The sequence below is a fragment of the Biomphalaria glabrata genome, chromosome 6, assembly GCF_947242115.1.
Source record: "Biomphalaria glabrata chromosome 6, xgBioGlab47.1, whole genome shotgun sequence".
NCBI lineage: Eukaryota > Metazoa > Mollusca > Gastropoda > Planorbidae > Biomphalaria > Biomphalaria glabrata.
The window spans coordinates 28,905,282-28,931,373 of record NC_074716.1 but is presented as its reverse complement, the minus strand read 5'-3'; the positions used below and the strand labels follow the sequence as shown (position 1 = coordinate 28,931,373).

General features: G+C 40.8%; 1 protein-coding gene across 6 annotated transcripts in view; it reads left to right on the top strand.

The window, feature by feature from the left end:
• The window catches only part of LOC106050590 (HIV Tat-specific factor 1 homolog), a 49,074-nt gene extending 29,772 nt beyond the window's left edge, over positions 1 to 19,302 (top strand). For all 6 annotated transcript variants that reach the window (XM_013205592.2, XM_056031446.1, XM_056031443.1 and 3 more), the window contains exons 7-8: positions 17,292 to 17,381; positions 18,226 to 19,302. In XM_013205592.2, the coding sequence (XP_013061046.2) occupies positions 17,292 to 17,381; positions 18,226 to 18,654 (519 nt within the window). In that variant the 3' untranslated portion in view covers positions 18,655 to 19,302. The remainder of the gene's footprint in view (positions 1 to 17,291; positions 17,382 to 18,225) is intronic.
• The last annotated feature ends 6,790 nt before the right edge of the window (positions 19,303 to 26,092 follow it).

Genomic DNA, 26,092 nt, shown 5'->3' with positions numbered 1-26,092 from the left:
TCTTCACCTTCCTGAATAGTCTCCCTCTTCCTCGCTGTATTATTATGATTATGTATCATGGGTAGCAAAAAGCAAAACAAACACATCTCGATATTGCGTGAAGTGCCCTGCCCAAAGCATTGCTTCTCCTACGTTGGGCTTCTATGATACATCTTTGTGTTGATATGAGTTTTTGTGATACTATGTGATGAACTCTTCTATTCTATACCTTTCTTTTGATATCCTCTTCTTTGATGTATACATTTCTTGTACACTTTTTGTGATACTCTTTAATGCAAACAGCAACATTTCACTCGACTGTTTTATATGCTTTGTGCATACCAAGAGCCAACTATCATTTGACTTGACTGCTCACCCAATATTTTTACCAGACTGTTTCAAAGTATTTTGACTTCGGCCCAACAATAATAACGTGTTATTGCCACCATCAGCGGAATTGGAATAGATTAGGTTTCAACGGGATTGCATAATGTCGTGGAAAGCTTTTCCTGAAGCATTTTTAACATTACAGCTCACTGCGTTACTCTATTAGCACCTTACTGTCATTATGGAGTTGAAGCAATCAGAGCCGGCCTTAGGCGGATTTTACCAATTGCTCCAAATTGGGCCCCTCAATTTACATTTAGCTTGTCACTATCAGTTATGGCTCTTGTCACTATCAGTTATGGCTCTTGTCACAATCAGTTATTGCTCTTGTCACCATCAGTTATGGCTCTTGTCACTATCAGTTATGGCTCTTGTCACAAGCTTTGAAAGATGTACGACTTAAAGGGTTATTATATTTAGTGTATCCTACGATTGACATAACTTTGTTTCCTACTTGTATCTATTGCATTTGAGCTGCTTGCTGTGCATGTTGTATAATAAAAGTTGATATAATGATCTCATTAATAGTAATAGTTATTGTAACAAAATTTAGAAGAGGGGTCTTGCAAGCATCCATTAAATGGGCCCCCGCAATACGTAAGGCCGGCCCTGGAAGCAATGTGTCTGATACCATGTGGCTGTGCTATACTATGACCCACTGGAACTCTTGTCGCAAGAAAGTTTACTAAAACGTAAACACAATAACCTTGAAATAGAAACGCATATTGTGTCGTGACTGATTTGAGACATGTAGATTGTCGTGTCATAAATTATAGACTGACTCAGACGTAGAGCCAAGTCACGTGATTCTATAACCGTGTCTAGATTTTAAGTCTCATCTAAATATCCTGCCTCCGAAATCTCCACCGGTCCCCCGTAGCTCCACGCCCAAGGGTGCTTCCGCCGCGTCCTGCTAGATTTCTTGACTTAGTTATGGAGACCTCCGGCCCCGCCGTGTCTTGCCGTCGCCCCTACACCCTCTTTTACGTTGATTTCTTCGTGTATTTTTTGTTATTTCTGCACAAACATCGGGGGCCGCCTCCTCAAAAACAAGAGTGACACCCCTGCCTTTCCCCTTGGCATTGGTCGTTTCTCGTGACTGCCAGTGTTGTTGCACGGATATAAGAGCCACATCTTCTGGAAGACAAGAGAAATGCCAACCTGGATGTTAAGCCCTTGGTTTTATTCTTTCTTACACTCTCTCTCTCTCTCTCTCTCCCTCTTTCTCTCTCTCCATCTCTTATAATTACATGACAGCAAGATTGTTGTATGCTAAAGAAGTTTGTAGCCTGTTTGAACAACAATGATGATGGTAGTTGATTGTTTTTCTTGCTGCTTCTGGCTGTCTAATACCTGACTGATTTATTCCGCATGCCGACAGCTCCAGTTTGACTCGCTTCGGTTTCAATGCCTAATGATTGGATTAAGTCCACACAGTTTGGATTGGACTGAAAGAAGATGTAGCAAGCTCTTGTGGGGCCTACTTCTTGTGTTTCACGCTTCTCTTAGTGCTCATCCGTTAAGCACAAAGCCAAGTCGTCGCTGTATTATTGTGTTGTAGGTCTATCAGTGTTGGTAAATATAAAAAAAAAATGATCCATTAACAATGGGATTGACATTGAATAATAATAAACGAGCTGGGCCCGTTAAAAATGACCACTCCTGGGCATGACTTATGATGTTTAGTAGAAATCCAATTACTCAGAAATTGGTTACCATTTGAAAGATGACCAATGCCTAATGTAAACGTTGTTATGCCTAGTGACAGGTGGTGTAGGCCTCATTCTGTTTGTATTCCGGTAGATAGAGGATTGTGTAGAGTGGTTAGTTCTGAACTGCTGATATTCCTTCTCAAAACACCCAAACCTGAATTTGCGTGGATTGTTTACCATGAAATTCACACCAGACTCGTTCAAAATTTACGTGTCAATTGTTTACATCAAATAATGGAATTGTATTTAATGAGTTGATTGTACGGGAATAAAGCAATACAAAAGTATAAATTTGTTCGTTGGTTGTTGGTCCGTTTATAAATAGACATTTGTATTTCAATCATTACAGTAACTAAGATGGTTATGGGTGGTTAAAATATTATTAAATCATGTAAATTTCAAATTTGGTTAGGTATCATTTTCATAAAAAAAGACTTTTTGGAGCTTTGTTTAGTACACATTTTGTTTTTTCAAAACACTTATGTTTACTATTGCATACCATACAATTGTTTTTAGTATGATTACAATACCTCTACTTAATACACATCTCTCTCTCTATCTCTCTCTCTCTCTCTCTAAAAATATAACATTACCAATATATATATATGCCTATACAGCTTTTAGTCATTTTTTTTTGTTTCTACGAATGTCAGAATGAAATAGATCGAGTTGAGTGCTGAAGATGTCTGTCTAGTGTTACATCCTTGTTGTCTGCACAGACAGTGTTCAGAAAGCCGGCTGATGGGAAACAAGTGTGGCCTGGAATTCTCGGACTGAGTCTTCCACTTAGAGACTCCCCGGGTAAACACTCGCCCGCTATCCGTTTGCTGAAATAACTTGGAGGACCACACTTTGCGATGTGTCGCTCTGCAGACACGGGAAACAACAAGACCCATGCCCGCGGATGGAACCATACGCCGTTATTGGACGTTAACGGATCATTTGTAAACAGTGTCGCTAGCTGTAAGATAGATTCTATGCAATTCAGAGTTTTCTATCAAGTGCAAAGTACGAGGCTTGCCTTATAAGCAATGGGGTACCCAAAAAGTAAATCTGACGTTACTACCTAAAAGTAATGGTTTTCATGTGTGTATCTTTTGATCAAGGTCAGTCCCAGGTGTAACTCGAACTGGTGGGTTTAAATGAAATTTATGTCAAATTAAACTTCATTTTCCAAAAATGTTTAAAATACTACTATAGTAGTTAAATAGCGACTGAGGGGCATAAACCATTTGGGTATTTATTTAGTAGGCTGGAGTTCAAAACCTGATTCCTGAGCAGAATATTTTGCTGAGTGCCAGCACGAAAACCTTCTCTCAGATACCTCTAGCCACAGATGTCCACATAAGAGATTGGACATAGCTCATTGAACATGCTGGAGTTAGACTAAAGCACTATTTTAATCAAGAAAGTCGCCGATACTTCATCATAAGTGGAGTTTAGTAACAAACAAAATGTATCCTTGAGTTCTCGTGTTGTTTCTGGCGTCCTTGTGGTTTGTGTTATTGATTGGCTGCTGTAACTATCATCTTCCAGCTATATTGTCATTTTGTTTTTCTTTTGTCCTACTCAAACTTCGCCTAAAACTGCTCTGACCAGCTTTTAGCTTTACTTATTCGACTATCTGTTGGTTGGACATGAAAAGACATCAATATGTTGGGCCATTGAAATCTCCTGAAAGGGTTTCTTTCTTGTTGGATTGGAAGGTCTTTTTTTTTTTTTTTCCAATGTTCATTGTAAGTGAGCGCACGTGTTGTCAATCAGTTACGGAGAAGGTTGGTGCTGTGTGATGTACAGGCTCTCTCAATCAGCCAAACCTAGTCACTCTTTAGCACTCACCGTCTTCTCTGTTTTCCAAATCTATTTCTGTGTGTGTGTGTGTCTTTCTGCATCTCTCTCTCTCTCTCTGCATCTGTCTCTCTCTCTCTGCATCTGTCTCTCTCTCTCTCTCTGCATCTCTCTCTCTCTCTCTGCATCTCTCTCTCTGTGCATTTGTCTCTCTCTCTCTGTGCATGTCTCTCTCTGCATCTGTCTCTCTCTCTCTCTGCATCTGTCTCTCTCTTTCTCTCTCTGCATGTCTCTCTCTCTCTCTCTGCATGTCTCTCTCTCTCTGCCTCTGTTTCTATTTGTCTGTTTCAAAATCTTCTCTCACTCATTCTTTCTTTCTCTTTCTTACCATCTCTCTCTCTCTCTCTCTTTCTCTCTCTCTCTCTCTCTCTCTCTCTCTTTCTCTCTCTCTCTCTCTCTCTCTTGTATAATAATGTTGATGTGCACCAGATTGCATTAACCCTCGCCTTTTAAACCAACACACAGAAGGAAGAGAAGAGAAAAAAACAAACTTGATTAAAATGGACTCTAATTCTTGCTTCAAAGTTCTTGTTGACCTCGTCTCTTCATTGCTCGACCCTGGATCCGTTTGATGCTCACCTCCGTCTTCTCCCTACCCTCAATGAACGGGGGCACCGGGGTGAGTCTCACATTTATGTGTCGCCGACCCCAGTTGGTAATCCCCCGAGCCTATGAAGACCAAATTGAACATTAAACCGTAGCCATGGGTTCAATTAAAGCAAGTTGAGCGTGCTCTCTGCGAGTCTATTTTCGCTAACCAGGAAGAGGTTTTGTAAGGAGTCTTTAATGCAAGGGGGTTGTAGCTAGGAGGGAGCTACCTGCCGGGTACGCTTTGCTTCTGTAAGCTTCTGTTGAATAGAATTTCTTTTTTTTTGGGATGTTGCTTGGACTTAACAAATACCAAGTGTTTCATTTCTTGTTTAATTATGATGTGAGATAAATTGTCCTGGTCGTTAGTGAAACAACAAAATCGCGAGTACGCTTTGTGGCTGATTAAGTCTGGTCATTATTCGACGCACACACATTTTACCGTGTGTACTTACAAACTTGTAACTATATGGGATGGACGTAGGTACATCTAAACAAAGTGAGTTTACAAACCTGTCTATCCCTGGTGTGTACTTGTACACCCGTTGTGTCCTGCCAATACCCAGTCTACTCTGGTTACATATAGGAAGTGTAATATATTGTCAGTATAATTTCTGGTGTAGTTTTAGATGTCAATATTGAAATCCTGTATATCTTGTCTTATACATTACAGACGTTACTTCAGAGAGACGATAATTACGTCCTACATATTTCATGTGTCAATCTAGTCATACATATTAAGCAATGACTTAAGCTCTGCTAAGTCGTTGGTTTTCGTAGCTAATTCAGGCAACCTATTCCATGCTCTAACGTCACTAGGGAAGGAGTACCTTATGAATTTGTCCTAGCCATATGGTGTCTTTATATTTGTGTTTTTCTGAATATTTTATTAGGTTTTGTTTTTTTGCATTTGTAAATTATTGTTCAGTGTTTTATGTATTATAGCTACTTTATTTCTTAGTCTTCTATCCTGAAGTGTTTCTAAATTTAGTGATTTTACTTAAGGTGTTACGCTAAAAAAAAACGTGTACATTCATTCGTTATAAATCTCTCGCTCTATTCTGTGTCCTAGTTTCTTTGTTTTCTTGAGTTGCGGTGTCCCAAACAGAGGATAGTCCTGTTCCATTTGTAATAATCTTTTACAAGCATGAACATTGACGAGAAATAAAGATTCACGTGGGTTCCCTTAAATCTTCTGTACTCAGACTCCAGTACGTACACTGTACAATCTGGTAGATACACATCATTTGATGTACTCACATGCTTTTAATGCCAGGTATATTTGCAGACTGTTGGAATGCTGATATATATAAACTTAGTCTAAATTGTAGAAGAAATGGTCTTGTTCTATCACATATCTGCTAGAAGTTATTTCCTAATTTCTTATCCACTTTATAATTCTGGACTAAAATCTTTGTTTTTACATGTATTCTTACAGAACTAAGGTTTATTTCCGTTCTTACTGAACTTTGTTTTTACTGCTCTTCTTACCGAACAGCTGGCTTTGATGATGTTCTTACACAACTTTGTTTTTACTGCTCTTCTTACCGAACAGCTGGCTTTGATGATGTTCTTACTGAACTTTGTTTTTACTGCTCTTCTTACCGAACAGCTGGCTTTGATGATGTTCTTACACAACTTTGTTTTTACTGCTCTTCTTACCGAACAGCTGGCTTTGATGATGTTCTTACTGAACTTTGTTTTTACTGCTCTTCTTACCGAACAGCTGGCTTTGATGATGTTCTTACTGAACTTTGTTTTTACTGCTCTTCTTACCGAACAGCTGGCTTTGATGATGTTCTTACACAACTTTGTTTTTACTGCTCTTCTTACCGAACAGCTGGCTTTGATGATGTTCTTACACAACTTTGTTTTTACTGCTCTTCTTACCGAACAGTTGGCTTTGATGTTGTTCTTACACAACTTTGTTTTTACTGCTCTTCTTACCGAACAGCTGGCTTTGATGATGTTCTTACACAACTTTGTTTTTACTGCTCTTCTTACCGAACAGCTGGCTTTGATGTTGTTCTTACACAACTTTGTTTTTACTGCCCTTCTTACCGAACAGCTGGCTTTGATGATGTTCTTACACAACTTTGTTTTTACTGCTCTTCTTACCGAACAGCTGGCTTTGATGATGTTCTTACACAACTTTGTTTTTACTGCTCTTCTTACCGAACAGCTGGCTTTGATGATGTTCTTACACAACTTTGTTTTTACTGCTCTTCTTACCGAACAGCTGGCTTTGATGATGTTCTTACACAACTTTGTTTTTACTGCTCTTCTTACCGAACAGCTGGCTTTGATGTTGTTCTTACACAACTTTGTTTTTACTGCTCTTCTTACCGAACAGCTGGCTTTGATGTTGTTCTTACACAACTTTGTTTTTACTGCTCTTCTTACCGAACAGCTGGCTTTGATGATGTTCTTACACAACTTTGTTTTTACTGCTCTTCTTACCGAACAGCTGGCTTTGATGATGTTCTTACTGAACTTTGTTTTTACTTCTCTTCTTACCGAACAGCTGGCTTTGATGATGTTCTTACTGAACTTTGTTTTTACAGCTCTTCTTACCGAACAGCTGGCTTTGATGTTGTTCTTACACAACTTTGTTTTTACTGCTCTTCTTACCGAACAGCTGGCTTTGATGATGTTCTTACACAACTTTGTTTTTACTTATTGTATATTTGTTCCGAAACTCTAATATTTGTCGCCTCAGAAATCTTGAAGTCTACACGCCTGAGAAGAAAGCCAGCCAAAGTCTATTTCCAGCTTGTGTATTTCTCGTATTAAAACCCTTCTGTTTGACCACAAAATGCTGAATGCCCCACGCCTAATTAGATGAAAGCTACTGTTACTTGAAACATTCTGTTTTTGTTCGGTTCTCATTGGATCGCTAATGGACTACATCTTGTATCAAACATAAGATTTCCCTTGCTTGAGAGTCCTACGTAAAAACACGAGGAGCTTCAACTGGTTACATAAAATAAACTCGGGGATTTAATTCCGAGCTAATGGACGAGTGTAGTGCCGCATCCACTCCTTCCCCAGCGTAGTTGAACAATTTTATAAATCCTGTTAGGCGCACATGCTGTGATCAAATGTGCTCACGGGCCTTGGAAGAAGTCGAATCTCCGATGTACTCGCCCGCGCCGTAGACATGGCTAATCGTCCCCCTTGTAATCATACTCACATGCTGATTCCCCTCCCTTTGCAAAACGTTTTTCTCTGAAGGTGTTACGCCCGAGGCCTGAACGTGGAGAGTGCGGGGTGAGGTGAAGACCACCGTGGCCCCTACCCTTTTACCTCATACACCGCCCCTGGTATGAGGAGGGGAGGTTTAAAAAGCTTTCTCTGAATGAAAGTTGTACATGAACTGTGGACAGCCATCTTGTAACCTAGCCCTACTTGCACTTCTTAACTGGTGATAATGGAATGATGCCGTTGGAAATAAACGTAAGCTTTACAGAGTGGCGGCTTTTTTAAACGTCCCCCACCGTAGAGTAGACATTCGTTTTTGGGGTCTTAGTTAAAAAAGGAAAGATTGATGAAGCGAAGGGTTGTTTCTTAATGTTTTTGAAACAATGGTTGTGGAGAGTTCTGTAATAGATGACTTTATTCTACAAACACATCATTAAGTCCAAGGGATATCCATATTTAAGCTAATCTACTTGTTCTCGATCTTCTTAAACTGCTCTTGTTCTTAGATTTCGGGATTTTTTTTTTAGTGCAGCCCCTTTTTTTTAAACTCTCGAATAGAACTAAAGACCGCCATCTGAAGAAGTAACAAACAAAATGTAATGTCCTCCTTTAGGAAGCTGATGGTGGTCAATCATTTATCCTTCTGTTTATTTGTTGTTGAGTCTTGCACAATCAAGTTCTTCTAGGATAGGTCCTGCTAATGATTTCTACATAGATGGTGCGCAAAACGTTTATTTACGTGATTTTTTTTTTTGTTTAACTCAAAATACTGAATTTAAAGAAACATTTGAGTCGATTACATTTTGAAAAATTATTATGGTCAAACAAGAATTTTTAGTGTGGGACCAATTAGTTAGTTTGTGTGTTTTTTTGGTTTTTGTTTTTTCAAAAAAAGATATACATGAACTTTAAAATTTATAGGAATGTTTAGAGCGGTTAGTTTTTAGCCAGTTTACTTTTTTTTTTTGGTACCCACGAGATTGCAAGCTAATAGAAGAATTTTTTTTTTAAATATTATTAATATTATTAATATTAAATTAGCATTTCTATTAGTAATTTATATTAGTTGGGTTTTTAATTTTTTTTAAGTATTTCTTTTTTAACGGCCTCCGAAAGGGGAAAAGACGCTATTAGTTTTGTGTGGAATGTCTGTCCGTCCGTCCGTCTGTCAGTCCGTCCCGTTTAGACCTCGTAAACTAGAAAAGATAGTGAAAATCTGACATCATAATATTTTAGACCATTCAAAGTTCTGATGCAACGGCTACTTTTTTCTTTTCTGAAAGTGAAAATTCTAATTTTTTAAATCACTTATGCAAGCAGTTTTTTTTTTCATAAAAATACACAGGTCTTCCCGAGACATGACGTTAAACTGCGCTCCTCTTTCCTTAGCACTTTTGGAGCTCAAAAGTGCCCTACTTCTTTTCTATCATTGTGTCTGCCTCCTCTTTTCCTAAGTCTGCCTTCATTGATCATCACACTGTCTCCTTAACTTTAAATTCTCACTACGTCCTAGACCAGTCCGTTTGCCGTGGACTGCGACGGGTAAGGGGGGATAAAGAGATCCTGGTGTTTGAGTGGTGGCTATCTGAGGATAAACCACAACAACACAATACTTTGGCTCCAAGTTCCCCTAGACCTGAGACCCAGATGGCCCGCTCTGGGTCAACCGGCTGGTCATGCCGAGCTACCAGCATAGGTCGTCGACCTATGCTGGAGGGCGGTGGCTGGAGGGTCAATCAGGGAGCTGCTGTATCGGACACATGTCCGATGTAGCTGCTGACTGAGTATAGCACCTGTGTAGCCCTGGCGGGCTCATTCTGGACATCCGAATGGCCCGTCCCCTTGTTGGACTCGATGGCGGGTGGGGAGCACAGGTGCCGAATTAACCAAAATATATATGGACAAAAAAACACACACAAAACTACTTGCCCCAGACCTATGTCTGGGCAAGAAACGACGAATTGACGATAAAAAAGAGGAGGTCCCAAAAAGCTGTGCCACCTGGCCATCATTTCTGGTGGTTAGATGCACAGAGGAGGGAAAAAGCCTGACCAAGTTGAGCCCTTTTATTATCTATAAGGGACTCAAGTCAGTAGTGGGAGAGCCCAAGAGTGTGTCTAAGCTACACAAAACAATGGAACTCCTTGTAGAAGTAGACAGCAAGACACACTCTGATGGGCTTTTAAGATGCAGAAGACTCTGTGATCTCCAAGTGGAAGTCATGCCACACAAGAGTCTGAACACCAGCAGAGGTGTAATCAGCTCTAGGGACCTACTGGAATGTTCCGAGAAGGAAATAGTGGAGGGCATTGAAGGAGTCACCCATGCCCGGCGCATTACCAGGCGCAGGGAGGGTGAGAAGGTCAAAACCGCCACTATTATCCTCACATTCGGAACTAGGACACCGCCAGAGTATGTGAAGGCAGGATACCTACGAGTTCCAGTGAGGCCCTACATACCTAACCCCATGAGGTGCTTCAAGTGCCAGGGTTATGGACACGGCGCGGCAGTCTGCAAGAGGAACACTGTGTGTGCCAGATGTGCTGGAGAGGGTCATGAGGACAAGGGCTGCACAGCCCAGTTCAAATGCCCAAACTGTCAAGCTGGCCACTCAGCCTACTCCAAGGACTGCCCTGTGTGGAAACAGGAGGTTGCCGTGCAGGAGTACAAGGCAAGAAACGGATGTACCTTTAGCCAGGCGAAATCGGCTGTACTGGCCCTACCCAAGGGCCAATTCGGCTTGACAAAGACCTACGCCCAGGCTGTTGCTAAGAAAGGAAGATCCATAGCCACACAGACGGACACATTGACCCCACCACCCCCTCCTCCTCCCCCAACTCAGAAGAAAACACCGCCAAAGAACACACCTCTGAAGAAACAAGAAAGCCCTGTTGTCATGCTAAAGAACAGGTTCTCTGTGCTCGCTGATGAGAGCATGGAGACTGAGCAGCATGTCAAAACCAATACTCCGGGAGAACCCGGAGACATCATGTCTGACACAGGTTCTCCTCAGAGAACCCAGCCAGACACCCCAACCTCTACCGAGTTAGAGGTTGACCAACTCCCTAAGGGGAGAAATCAAAGCGGAGAGGATGCCCGAGGTGAGAGAGGAGGAAATAACCTCCGCTCTAACCAGAGGGATCTCCCCTCTCCAGAGAGAAAGACTTCCCCCAAAAGGGGGTTGTCCTCCTCTCCATCCAAACCCAAGAATAAAAATACCAAGGTCACTGGAATAAAGGGAAACCCCTCCGGGGGCCTCCCAAGGCCAAATAGCTCCAAGTAGGTCATCTAGAATAAGCCATGGATTCCAGAATTGTACAGTGGAATTGTAGAGGCCTCAAGGCCAATTACGAGGAAATGCAGCTACTGATGGACTCTGAGACTCCTGTAGCTGTCTGCTTACAGGAAACATTTCTGAAAGATTGCATCAGCTTCCGAAGCTACCGTGCTTACACCAAGAATGTTGAGGATGCAGAGAGAGCATCAGGTGGAGTCTGTATCCTTGTGAAGGATAGCATCCCCCATGAGAGGGTAGAACTACAGACCACACTACAGGCCGTAGCAGCTAGGATAACCCTTCACAAGGTTATCACTTGCTGCAGCCTGTATCTACCACCAGGCGCTCCATTAAACCGAACAGACATGGAGGACCTATTGAAACAACTCCCCCGGCCTTATTTAATCCTTGGGGATTTCAATGCCCATAACACCATGTGGGGATCCAACAATACCGACACAAGAGGTCGTATGCTGGAGGATATCTTCCTCCAACATGATTTATGCATACTTAATGATGCATCACCGACCTACTTGCACCCAGGAACTGGATCATTCACATGCATTGACCTCACCGTATGCGTCCCCGGACTTCTGGACGATTTTAAATGGTCAGTTAGCAATGATCTACGGGGAAGTGATCACTTCCCAATCATCATTACTAACAATCTCCCTTCATTGGGACGACCTCAGCGGTGGAAACTGAATAAGGCCGATTGGGAACAATTCCAAAAAAGATGCTCTGAGGATATCACAGAAAATATCCTCCATGAACAGAACCCAGCTGATACCTTTGCTAGCAAGCTACTAAGTATAGCCAGGAAAGTTGTACCCCTAACCTCTGCAAATCCAAAACGGCCTAGCAAACCATGGTTTGATACAGCTTGCAAAAGTGCTATTGGTGATAGGAAAAAACGACTGGCTGCATTTATAAAGAATCCTTCCCAGGAAAACCTAAAGCTATTCAGGATAGCTAGAGCAAAGGCTAGACAAACCATACGGTCAGCCAAAAGGAATTCCTGGAGAAGTTTTGTCGGCAGTCTGGATGCCAAAACTTCTGCTAGAGCGGTTTGGAAGGCAGTAAGGCGAATCAAAGGGAAAGAATCAAATGCAATAGGGCATTTGAAAAACCAAGGACGAACTGTCACGTCCCCCAGAGAAATAGCTGACTGCCTTGCATCCTCAATAGCAGAAAAATCATCCACTGCACACTACACGCCAGAGTTCCAAAAAGTCAAAACCAGGGAGGAAAGACACCCCATTGATTTCAGGTCAGAGAACAATGAAGACTACAACAAACCGTTCTCGCTTGAGGAACTGAGGGAATCGCTGGACAAGTCACATGACACAGCGCCTGGAGAAGACGAAATCCATTACCAGTTCCTCAAGCACCTTCCCGAACCCTCATTGGCAGTCCTACTAGGGGTCTATAACTGTGTGTGGCAAACAGGCGCTTTCCCAAACAGCTGGAGGAAAGCCACAGTTATACCTATACCTAAACCGGGAAGAGACGGCTCTGACCCAGCTAACTATCGACCAATAGCACTAACAAGCTGCATCTGCAAAACCATGGAAAGAATGATTAACAGTAGGCTGGTCTGGTACCTGGAAAGGAATAAAGTGATCTCAAACTACCAGTGCGGATTCCGGCTGGGGCGGACAACAACTGACCACCTGGTAAGGCTGGAAGCTTCTATTAGAAATGCATTACTCAGAAGAGAACATCTAGTAGCTGTATTCTTCGATATAGAAAAGGCCTATGACACAACCTGGAAACATGGCATTCTACGTGACCTGGCGCTTATGGGGCTTAAGGGACACCTCCCCCGTTTTGTGGAGGAATTCCTGAAAGATCGAAAATTTCAGGTCCGAGTGGGCAACTCCGCTTCTGACACTCGTGACCAGGAAATGGGTGTACCCCAGGGCAGCATTCTGTCAGTCACCCTGTTCAACATTAAAATAAATAGCATCATAAATGCGCTGTCCCCTGGCATAGAGTGCTCTTTGTATGTTGATGACTTTGTCATTCTTACTTATGGGAAAAACATGAACACCTTAGAAAGGAAATTACAGTTATGTTTAAACAAAATTCAGGGTTGGGCAAACTATAATGGTTTCAAATTCTCAGACTCCAAAACAGTTAGTATGCATTTTTGTAATCTAAGGGGACTCCACCCAGACCCTGAACTATTTATACACAAAAAGAAGATCCCTGTCGTGAAAACTACAAAATTTTTAGGCCTCACCTTAGATTCCAAATTTAATTTTCTCCCCCACATTAAGGAACTTAAGAAGAAATGCCAAAAGGCATTAAACATACTAAGAGTACTCAGCCATACGGACTGGGGAGCTGACAGAGATACCTTGCTGCTGCTCTATCGGAGTCTAATTCGATCCAAGCTAGACTACGGATCCATAATATATGGAGCAGCAAGGAAGTCGTACCTAAAAATACTGGAACCAATACAAAATGCTGCCCTGCGTCTCTGTCTTGGCGCGTTTCGTACATCACCTATCCCAAGTCTCCATGTGGAGGCTGGAGAACTCCCCATGGATATAAGAATGAAAAAGCTTGCAATGCAGTATATAGTCAAGCTAAAATCCAACCCCACGAACCCTGCTTTTGACTCCATATTTAACCCCACAGAGGTAGAATTATACAATCGAAGGCCTAACGTCATACAGCCGTTGGGCCTTCGAATGAGAGAACCCATCCAAAATTTAACCCCACCCATTGACCAAATCTCTAAAATAGAAACCCCTCAGAATCCTCCTTGGCTAATGAATAAACCCAAATTAAATTTATCCCTCCTTAATTTCAAAAAAGAAAATACAGACCCAAGCATACTACAAGTCCACTTTAGGGAACTGCAGGAGAGCTACGGAGATTGTGGCACCATCTACACAGACGGATCCAAAATGGAGGGAAAGGTCGCGTGTGCCTGCTCCTTTCGGAACAAAACAATCTCCCGTAGACTCCCCGATGGCTGCTCCATCTTTACGGCCGAATTGCACGCAATGTTGCTTGCACTTATGGCCGTAAAAGCATCAGAAAGGAGTAAATTTATAATCTGCTCCGACTCCAAATCTGCATTGCAAGCTTTGGGGCGGATGAAGACTGACATCCCATTGGTACATAAGAGCCTGAAGCTGTTGGACCAAATAACAGCCGACCGTAGGGATGTCACCTTCATCTGGGTCCCCTCCCATGTTGGCATTGAGGGAAACGAAGCCGCAGACAGAGAAGCAAAGAGAGCCCTAAATCATGCGGTGTCAGGAACCCAAATTCCCTACTCGGACCTGAGACAAAGTATTGCCTCTGCCACCTATCGAGAGTGGCAGAACCGATGGGAGGCTGAGACTCACAGTAAACTCAGGCAGATTGTGGCGGATGTCAGGTGGCGGCCCACATCTAAGGGTCTGACAAGGCGTGGTAGCACAACCATGTCCAGACTTAGGATTGGCCACACCTACATCACGCACTCTTTTGTACTGAAGAGAGAGGAGCCCCCACTTTGCGAGTACTGTGACTCTCGCCTCACCGTGGAACATATCCTCGTTGATTGCCCCAGATACCAGGATGTCAGGGCGAAACATTTTAGAGCCACTAATCTAAAAACACTATTTAATAATGTCGACCCTGGGAAGGTACTGGGCTTTATGCGGGAAGTGGGGCTATCTACGAAGATCTGATTTCTGAATTTGTGAACATGCACTATTTACATTAGATTTTTACCAAATATTTAAATTTTTACTACCTTTACTATTTTAACTGTGAATAGAACATAATTTTAATTATATGACTGTATAGAATTTGGCCCTTGTTGTTTAGAGAGAGAGTAGTCCTTAAGGGACTGCAGGCACGACATGGCCTAAATTGTGCCGATGTGCCTCAAATCAACAAATCATTAAAAATACACAGGAGGCTCTTTAGTAGGGGAGATACCCATTTACCACATTTCCAACACATTTATGCAAATAGTTTTAGATTTTTGTCAATTTTTTTTTTACTTTTGTGTTGCAAAGTTAAGTAAGTTCTGTCATATTAACTACTTTATTGACACAAAAAATGTTTACTTTTTATTAAAGAAAAAAAAATCTATTTAGTATTCATATAAGTTGGACATAATTTAAAAAAAAATAAATAAATAAGTCGTTTTAGATTTAGGACAGAAAAATGTCCAAAACCTAGCACTCCATTGCTGATCAGAGGTTCTCAAACCTTTTTAACCCAGGGACCGCTTTATATAGTAAAAAGTGCCCACGGACCCATAAGTGAAAAAAGCTACATAAATGCATAGTATATAGATTTCAAATGTAAAAAAAATGGCTGAAGGTGGGTTTATTAAATTATTACTTTTTGTTTAAAATAAAATTTAAAAAAAAAATTACTTGGATAAGATTGTTGAGATTTTATGAATGTATTTATGTATGTCTGGCTCGATTTTTGTAGTAGCAACAGCAGATCTAAATGAGCACAAAGTTCTAGTCGTTTTCTATTATTGGGAATTAGTTTCGTAATGGCACTGAATTCCCTTTCTACGAAATAAGAAGACGGGAAAGCAGTCAACAATGTGTGTAATATAACCCACAATGCAAGGTATAAAATTGAAGTCTATATTTTTTTAACCATCATTTGTGCTATCTTTGTTCAAACACTGGTTTCTGTTCTTCATTTGTGGAGGTCAATAAGTTGCTCTTACATTGTCATAGATTCATCTGTGTTTCAAATCTGACTTTGTCCACACACAGAGTTCAACACACAACATCGAAGTGAAGAATGTCTTAAGTTTAGATCGTTATAGAATAGTACGCAATATAATAGAAATATTAAACAGCAGTGAGGGGCGAGTCTATTATTAAAGTTAGCCGATCGGATAAACTTTCTTTTAGCGAAGAAGTTATTTTTAATTGTAACTTTCTGCGGCCCCCCTATGATCGTCTCCAGCTGGTCCGCGGACCACAGTTTGAGAACCACTGTGCTAGAGCACCTAGGGCGTAACACTTTGTGGACTGGAAAGGCAGCTCGAAAGTAACATTTACAAGTTGTTTAATCTGTATTTGGGTTGTTTCTCCAGTATTGATGATTGTTTTAGGCCAGAGCCTATGCTAGAAGGTAGAAAATAGAAAGGGGATAGTCCGCCCTCTTCATTTATACATTTTTTGAAAGTTTCTTTAAAATTATTTCCACTTGATTTAATTGACTAGGATTCACGAGCGCCCCCACCCACCATTCATCTAGGGGACCTCATCATAACGCCATAACGATAAGCGCCCCCCTGCGCTTAACTCTTACTCAAACTTTTGAAAATACTTTGTTCACTCAGAGAGAGGTTTCTCTGTAGCATCCATTACTGTCGCCCTGGGGCGTCCCATGTCTTATACAAGTCTTTCATCACTCCCTCGCCGTGGTCTCGTGGAAACACTTTTATCTTCTAACACTTGTGCTGTTTCTTTCTCCGTCTGGTCCTCCTACGACTCTCCATTACATCTCTTTTGATGACCACTTTGCTCGAAATTCGGAGTTAACCGTTAGTCCGTTTGTTGTCGACATAAGCTAATTATAACTATTCAGGGGCTGCGAACTATAGCCTGGGAGGGCAAAGGTTACTGACCATGGTTCCACTGTTTTCTTGTTCAATCGGTAATTTAAAAAAACAAAGCACCAAATCAGTGAGATACTTATGATTTTGAAAAGGACTTGACATCATTGAATAAATCTTGAGCTTTATATTATTGCATTCTTATAAAAACGATGGCTACCCTTACCATTTGATAGACTGATGTAAAGCTTAGGTTGGATGAATAGTTTGATCCATCCTGAGTCACCGACTGCGCTGTTAGAGACAAGTGAATCAAAAAGAATTTGAAAGATTGAGCAGATATAAAAGAAAACAATGGTATACCTAGAAAGTAGTAGCTCCAATGCATGTTATCAATGCCTGAAGGGTTGATCATTGGGCTGGGCCTATTCCCGTGAGAGTGGTTGTTCTTTAATCCCTTTACCCTGTCACTTTGTGAGCATAGACTTCCCAGAGAAATGGTTTGAACTTGGAGGACTCAGAGGGCGGCGGACATTGCTCTACCTGATGGTGTTTACTTAGTGTTGAAGTGTTCCGGTGTTTGTCTGTGTGTGTTATAAAATGTCTTTGTTCTCATACCTAAGTAATGGCAATGCCTTGGATTCCAAAGCTGATGGTTTGAGTACAGTGTTTCACACTGCTACATTACATGTCAATAGATTCAAACTGAAATGAAATCGAATGATCTTGATTCACACAATGTTTTTAATCTGTCCAGGAGAATCCAGCCTTGATAAACGAACTCCGCGCTGAAGTCCGAGAGGAATGTCAGAAGTTTGGGGAAGTGACCAAAGTTGCCCTCTACGACGTAAGTACTAGCACTACATTTTGAATACTTCAATTAGTAGACTCCAGCTGTGCAAAGTCATTGGAAGTATCCAAATCCTCATAGTAGTTTTCCTTACTGCTCGGACATTTGGTGAAAAAACGTTTTTTAGGGAACTAGAAGGTTCAGATATGAAACCTAGACTATATGTTGACACTGTTTTGCTTTCTCTTTGAAGCAGAAGATGTAACTTACAGATTGAAAGTATCTCTACTGGGCACATATCCAGCTAGGAATAGATGTTCTAGTCTTGGTTATCACCCCACCCCTTCCACGCCCCCCTCCCCCGGTGCGCAATCAAATTGGAAGCCCTTACAATGTTTTCACGAGAACTTAATGAATCTAATAACATACATTCTAAAGACAAAACAAAATTCGTTTAAGGAAGTGCTAAGACATTAAAAAAAAAAGTCTCAAACATGTGTACAATTGAATAAAACATCATTCTATTCAAGTGGACAGTTCTGTATAGACCCATGACACACAATAGTCATTGAGTGTAAAGTAGTTGCTTTTAAATCTAGATTTCATTGAGCCATTTCACCACCCCCCTCACATATTTTGGTATTCTGTTCATGTATTTTCTCATTTTAATGTGTAGGATTTAAGTTGAGCCAAGTAAAGGTGAAGGGGAAAGAAACAAGTACACGATGGTTGGTTAAAACGTTTGCATCTAGGAAATCAGAACTGAAATGGTAGTTTCTGAGTGTGGTCCTGGTGTACTGGGGTGACCCCCCCCCCTCTCCTGTTATTTGTCATCGAAATGATAAGATAGTCTTGGTGGTATCACGTGATAAGAATTAAAGATGTACTCGTTTCATTCCAGCGCAACCCGGAGGGTGTCATGTCTGTCACATTCAAAGAGCCGGAGGAAGCCGACAAGTGCATCGCGGCGCTCAACGGGCGCTGGTTCGCCCAGAACCGAGTTGTGGCCTTCACCCACGACGGCAAGACAAAGTATGACGTGGTGGAGACGGAGGAAGAGAGAGCCAAGAGGCTGCAGGACTGGGAGGCCTACCTGGAGGGCAAGAAGAAGAAAGAGGCGGAGGAGGAAGCTGAGAGGGTAGCTGTGACAGAAGAGATGGGAGATGAGGTTGCCGTTGTCCCTGAGGAAACTGAGACGGAGAGTCTTGGGTTCAACCCCAATGATGGCGGCGATATGACTGCAAGTGACTCTAATGACAGTTTGGTACTGGCACGTTCAGGTCAAGATGATAATATTGAAAGTAGTGACCTAGCATCAGTAGATAGCTAGACATTACGGCACAGTAATCAGCATTGATAGATTGGAGAGACACTTACATGAATTAGACTCCAACCTCTGATATGTGTCGCTCTGGCAACACACTTAGATAGACACTTGTGTAGAGAGTGCAGAATACTTCCAGCACTATCTCTACATTCACTTGTTACATATGTGTTACATTCGCTTCTCAAATAGAGAATTTTTGTAATTATTAAATTTCTTTAGTCTTTAAATAAAGATCACCCCCTATTGATGACAGTAAATCATTGTGTGACATAATAGGTGTCTCATCACTAGGAGTAGAAATGGTAGGCCAACTATCAGCTCTGATGACTACTTAGGAAACTTTTATATTGTAATGAAATCTCCTCTCCCTGTAAGAATCCGCCAGTAAAGTCCAGAAGAGCTCGTGTAGGCAGATTGTATAAGTGTATTGGAATCATTGAGGATTCATAGAATACATTGGCCTGACACTTTTTTTTTTTATCAACAACTTATGATATTTGTATAAGCTGCCTAGGATTGTGTTCATACTGTTATTGTTACTCGCTGTTCTCTCATAGAGTAATTGTTATGACATGACTGGAATACTTTGTTTTTAAATGTCAAATGTTGTGTTGATTTTATTTCATGTAATAAATAAAAAGTAACAAACAAGCAAGGGCTCTTCAGTTTGTTTCTTATCTTAATAGACAATTTATCTAGATCATGGCTCAAGAGTTTGGACAAGAAGTAAAAGAAAGATCACTCTTTTATTTCTGCAAGTCGGGCGGACTAGAGTTGCCCTAAGAAAAATGTTGTGACCAAGAAGTCATGAAAGATTACTCTTTTTATTTCTACCCCACGTAGTTTTAGCGGTGGAAAATAAAAAAGAGGGGGGGGGGGAGGAGAATAAGTAATCTACTCTGTATTCACCCGTCACTAAATAGCAGGGCTGGACTCAACTGTTGTGGGGTCCTCTGCGAAATGGATTTCGCGGGGCCAAATTTGGGTAGGGATTCGGATAATAACAATAAGTGAAATTTAAGAGTTTGTGTTAGAAAATAAATTCGTCTTTGCATTTTATTCATTCTTTACTACGTACAGAACTACTTTACGAGCCTTGCGTGTAGCGAAGTCATACAGTATATCATAAAAATTTTATTTCCTACATAGATCACGCACAATAGCAAGAATTACCAAATGTTTCAGTCTATCTACGATGATTGTTGACCTTAAGTATTTCTTCATTAGTTTGAGGCGCGAGAAGTTTCATTCACTAGATTCCACAATGACGGGTATTGCATAATACCATTTTTTTTATCGCGCATAGGATTGGCGTTTTCCATATTGTAAGACACCCCGTTCGCATAGGATTGCGGTGCCCTAAGGCCGGTCGCCGGCCCTGCAAAATTGCGGCGTATGCTACGCTGCCGGTCGACTAGTATATATAATATATAATTCTCTAAAACTATGAACTACAAACTATCAACAACTACAACCCTGTCTCCCGTCGATACAAAAAGTAGATGTGTCGAAAGTGTTGCCGATAATGTTGCATTATTAGTTCGAATAACGACTTGATACGACAGGCTACGGATATTTATTAATGTTATTATTACATTGTTAATATTCATATGTATTCAGTGAACTGTTAGTTATGAAGATATAGTTGAATCGCAGGTGTCACTTACGAATGAAGAGATTAAAAACAGAATTAATACAGCCATTCTACTTTGTCGACAAAGTAGAAAACACCAAACTGTGGGAGATGAGTGGACAGAAAAATATAGAAGTGCAGATCTTAGAGAGGAAGTGGAGATGGATTGGTTATACACTTAGAAAAGATAACAGCAACAGAGCTAGGCAGGCCTTGGAGTGGAACCCCCAGGGAACAAGACGAAGACCAAAAAGAACATGGCGACGCTGTATACTAGAGGAAGCAGAGAGGACCGGGAAGAGCTGGGAAACCATCAAAAATTAGCAAAAGACCGTGGAGAGTGGCATGTTTTTGTCGAGGCCCTATGTTCCATGAGGAACCTAAAGGAATGATGATGAATACAACCATTGGACTCCACGATGACCTGTGTAAAATGTAAAATAATGTAAACTCAAACTTTATGGATACATCAAAAGGTCCTCAGGGCTCGCAAAGACCTTCCTTTAAGGAACAGTACCAGGAAGAAGAGGAATACAGAGAAAGCGATGACAAGACAACATCAAAGAATAGACGGGCCTTTCAGTGAATAAAATTCTATCAAGGGCAAAGGACAGAGAGGAATGGAAAAAAACGGTTGACAGATCTTGTGTGGTGCCCGAATGGCATAGGGATAGGTCAAGGTGAAGTCCCATTTCTCCAAGTAAGTAACTGAAAACACGTTTTGTCATTTTCCTTTACTGAAAGGGGAAACTAGTGAAATGATTAAAAAGTACAAGACTTATTTGGACACCTTGATTGTGGAATTGGAAAACAAAGTATTAAGACTTCGAGAACTTGGAACAAATTTTCATAATCCTTAGTTCACCATTTATTGCAGAAGCTGATTCAGCTCCAGAGGACATACCTCCAAGCGAAGCCTTGCGTACATGACCAGTTCTTCGGCTGGAGTTTTATGGGTGCTACTAAATTGTCGCATTATTTGGGGCCACATACACCTGTAAGCAAGCATTTTGTTTTCTTTATTGAAGAAAATAAACAAGTGTAAGAACAATTCAATGCTGTCTGATAACAACTTGTAAGATAGTTCAAGAACATTAGGCACGAGTGTTAACATATATATATATATATATATATGCTGCTATCTGAATACTCTAAAAAGAACTTTTCAAGTCCTAGTTTTACCAAGAGACGTGTTTACAGTTACACTGTCTGCTTGTTTTGAGATGTAAATGTAAACACGTTGATGTAGTAATGAAATCACTTCGTTAGTGTTCACTTAGACTCCCTAGTGTTGTGTGGTGCCCTAACTTAGACTCCATAGTGTTGTGTGGTGCCCTAACTTAGACTCCATAGTGTTGTGTGGTGCCCTAACTTAGACTCCATAGTGTTGTGTGGTGCCCTAACTTAGACTCCATAGTGTTGTGTGGTGCCCTAACTTAGACTCCATAGTGTTGTGTGGTGCCCTAACTTAGACTCCAGTGTTGTGTGGTGCCCTAACTTAGACTCCAAAGTGTTGTGTGGTGCCCTAACTTAGACTCCATAGTGTTGTGTGGTGCCCTAACTTAGACTCGATAATGTTGTGTGGTGCCCTAACTTAGACTCCAAAGTGTTGTGTGGTGCCCTAACTTAGACTCCATAGTGTTGTGTGGTGCCCTAACTTAGACTCCATAGTGTTGTGTGGTGCCCTAACTTAGACTCCATAGTGTTGTGTGGTGCCCTAACTTAGACTCCATAGTGTTGTGTGGTGCCCTAACTTAGACTCCATAGTGTTGTGTGGTGCCCTAACTTAGACTCCATAGTGTTGTGTGGTGCCCTAACTTAGACTCCATAGTGTTGTGTGGTGCCCTAACTTAGACTCCATAGTGTTGTGTGGTGCCCTAACTTAGACTCCATAGAGTTGTGTGGTGCCCTAACTTAGACTCCATAGTGTTGTGTGGTGCCCTAACTTAGACTCCAAAGTGTTGTGTGGTGCCCTAACTTAGACTCCATAGTGTTGTGTGGTGCCCTAACTTAGACTCCATAGTGTTGTGTGGTGCCCTAACTTAGACTCCATAGTGTTGTGTGGTGCCCTAACTTAGACTCCATAGTGTTGTGTGGTGCCCTAACTTAGACTCCACGGTGTTGTGTGGTGCCCTAACTTAGACTCCATAGTGTTGTGTGGTGCCCTAACTTAGACTCCATAGTGTTGTGTGGTGCCCTAACTTAGACTCCATAGTGTTGTGTGGTGCCCTAACTTAGACTCCATAGTGTTGTGTGGTGCCCTAACTTAGACTGCATAGTGTTGTGTGGTGGCGTAACTTAGACTCCATAGTGTTGTGTGGTGCCCTAACTTAGACTGCATAGTATTGTGTGGTGCCCTAACTTAGACTGCATAGTGTTGTGTGGTGCCCTAACTTAGACTGCATAGTGTTGTGTGGTGCTCTAACTTAGACTGCATAGTGTTGTGTGGTGCTCTAACTTAGACTGCATAGTGTTGTGTGGTGCCCTAACTTAGACTGCATAGTGTTGTGTGGTGCCCTAACTTAGACTGCATAGTGTTGTGTGGTGCTCTAACTTAGACTGCATAGTGTTGTGTGGTGCTCTAACTTAGACTGCATAGTGTTGTGTGGTGCTCTAACTTAGACTGCATAGTGTTGTGTGGTGCTCTAACTTAGACTGCATAGTGTTGTGTGGTGCTCTAACTTAGACTGCATAGTGTTGTGTGGTGCCCTAACTTAGACTGCATAGTGTTGTGTGGTGCCCTAACTTAGACTGCATAGTGTTGTGTGGTGCTCTAACTTAGAATCCTTATTGTTGTTTTTTCAATCTTTTTTAACCTAACCATTTCTAATAGTACTCAGTGACAACACTCCCACCGTCGCTGATAGGTCTGTCACTCTCTGATACTCGTGGAAGTTTCGTGAACACGTGTAGTGAACCACTGCGATAAAGTGTAAGTCGAACTGCAGAAAGTGAGACCACTGCAGCACTCGACGTTTCTGAGTTCACTAAGTGTATGAATGCCAAGAGCCATCTCTCGTTTCATCGTCCTTGTCACTCAGATCTGTTCTACTATTTGTCAGCATCTTTGCGCTTCACTAACATCCCAGAATTCGAACTAGTATCGCTTACAATACAGACTAGCTTACGTTTATGTTGGCCAGGGATAGTAGCGCATTCTTTACTACAGGGGTTGCAAGATGTATTATTGTAATGTTGAGTAGCATTATTCTTTCCAGTATTTTAGCACGGCTCAAGTATTAAGAATCACTTCGTCCACTGCAGAGCTATGAACATATAACGAAACTACTAAATGAAACTATCCGAGAAAAATCAGGCTTAATTTTTTGTTTAGAAAGCGCGACAGCAAAATTATGCGTCCTCTCTCACTCCAAGAAATTTACTAATTATAAAAACTAAAACAAGGTTACAAAGACATTTTGTGTGGAAACAAAACTCAAAATTGGCCCCCCGAAGTGGTCCACCCAAGCAGTAAAAAGGCAGGTTTCATTATTTTCAGAAAGATATCAGAATGAAATTCTATCAAATACAAATGACAGAGAAGAATGGAGAAAGAAGGTTGACAGATCTTGTGTGGTACTCCAACGGTCCAGCAGACCAAAGGATAGGTAAAAGTGAATGTAACGTTGAATGTATACCTGGCCTAACTAATGTCTTATAATGAATATCTAATTTATTTTGTTACTTTGTAGAGTGTCAATCTCCTATTCAAATCCTAAACAACTATTAATTGCTGTTTTAAATTATGTCCAACTTATATGTATACTAAATAGATTTGTTCTCTTAAAAAAAAAATATACATTTTTTGTGTGTAAATGTAGTCGTTAATATGACAGAACTTAGCAATACGTAGGTTTAAAAAAAATATTTTTTGGACAAAAAATCTAAAACCATTTGCATAAATTTGTAAAAAATATGGATGGATGGCAATATGCGCTACTAATGAGCCTCCTGTGTATGTTACTATTAATAGTGAATAGTTGTAAAAGTGGCGTATTTTTATGAAAAAAAACTGCTTGCATAAGTGATTTAAAAAATTAGATTTTTTCGCGTTAAAAAAAGAAGAAAGTAGCCGTTGCATCAGAACTTTGAATGGTCTAAAATATTATGATGTCGGAATTTCACTATCTTTTCTAGTTTACGAGATCTAAACGAGAAGGACGGAAGGATGGACAGACATTCGACACAAAACTAATAGCGTCTTTTCCCCTTTCGGGGGCCGCAAAATTTCATCTTTCTTACAACGAGATCAAAGTAATTAGTTCACATGACATGATACTGTACACATTCATGTCTTGAGAATACAAAAACAAAGAAACATAACTCTTTCATAACTAAATAACAGCAAAACAAAACATTCAATCTCATATACAAGAAACTGACAATACTAATTCCAAATGCTAAGACGACTTCTTCCAAGTGCTTGCTCTTCCCTAGGAACTTGTGAGCTTGCAAAGAGCTGCCTTCATATGCCAGGAAAACTAATGACTTTGTTAAGTCTCTAAATAAACATCGACGACTAGATTCAAACGTAAATCTTTTTTTTTTCGGTTATGAAGTATATTTTCTAATGTATAAGATACCATGGGCTTTCCCTGTTACTATTTCTTTAGAGGCCGCAACGATCAAGCTTGAAATCGTAATGACCAGACACTTTTTTCAATACATGTTGAACTTATTTTGTCTTCACGTGTACCATTCTTGTGAGACAGTTGTGAAGCTCTGACACAAATCTGGGTCCCAGAAATGGGAAGTATCTTTAGACCTCTGAGTTGTTCACATGACATGTTTTCACACATGAGTCGTACATTGGTATTGACCCTTTGTACATGGTATTAACCCTTTGTACATTGTATTAACCCTTTGTACATTGTATTAACCCTTTGTACATTGTATTAACCCTTTGTACATGGTATTAACCCTTTGTACATTGTATTAACCCTTTCGATAATTTCAATATTTTACACATCAACCAGTGGGAGACGTCAGGGCGAGGCGGGGTGGGGAAGGTTGGAACAATGGATTGATGTAGCCCGAAAAAAACTTTAGGGTTTGAGTCAACAAGTCCCGGAGGGGGGAGGGATAGGGGTTTCATAACGAACACAACAGGAGCAGCATTGTTGTGTTGTGGACAAGGTCATTGCAGGTCAGAGGGAAATCGTGATTGGTCAAGCCTGAGGAGAGATTAGCACACGAACAATAAGAAAAACAATACCGATTAGTTGATTTATATTTTTAAAAAAAGCAAAATATATAACATTCTTTAAAAAACAACCACACAAAGCTTATCAAAATGGAAGAATGGAAATCACAGGAAATTATTTATATATATTGTCATCGATTTTGAATAATTGTGAAACATTTCAACTTGATCCGAAAATAGGAAGTGAGAGAACAAAGGTGTGTACAAGATTTGTACCAGACAGACGGACGGAGTGAGTTTGAAAAGCTTTGAAAAACAAACAAAAATATTGTCCTCTGGGTCTTTTCATAGTCACTGGGTACAGGAATCGTTTTGAGAAGTAGAAATTGGCACGATAAGGCATGACATCTGGATGTATCAAATGACCATAACCATGATTGATGTGCAAGTGAAGTGTGCTAAGTGATAGTGTAAATGAAGTGTGCTTAGTGATAATTGTAGTAAAGTGTGCTTAGTGATAATGTTAGTAAAGTGTGCTAAGTGATAATGGTAGTAAAGTGTGCTTAGTGATAATGTTAGTAAAGTGTGCTATGTGATAATTTTAGTAAAGTGTGCTAAGTGATCGTCTAAGCAAAGTGTGCTAAGTGATAGTGTAAGCGAAGTGT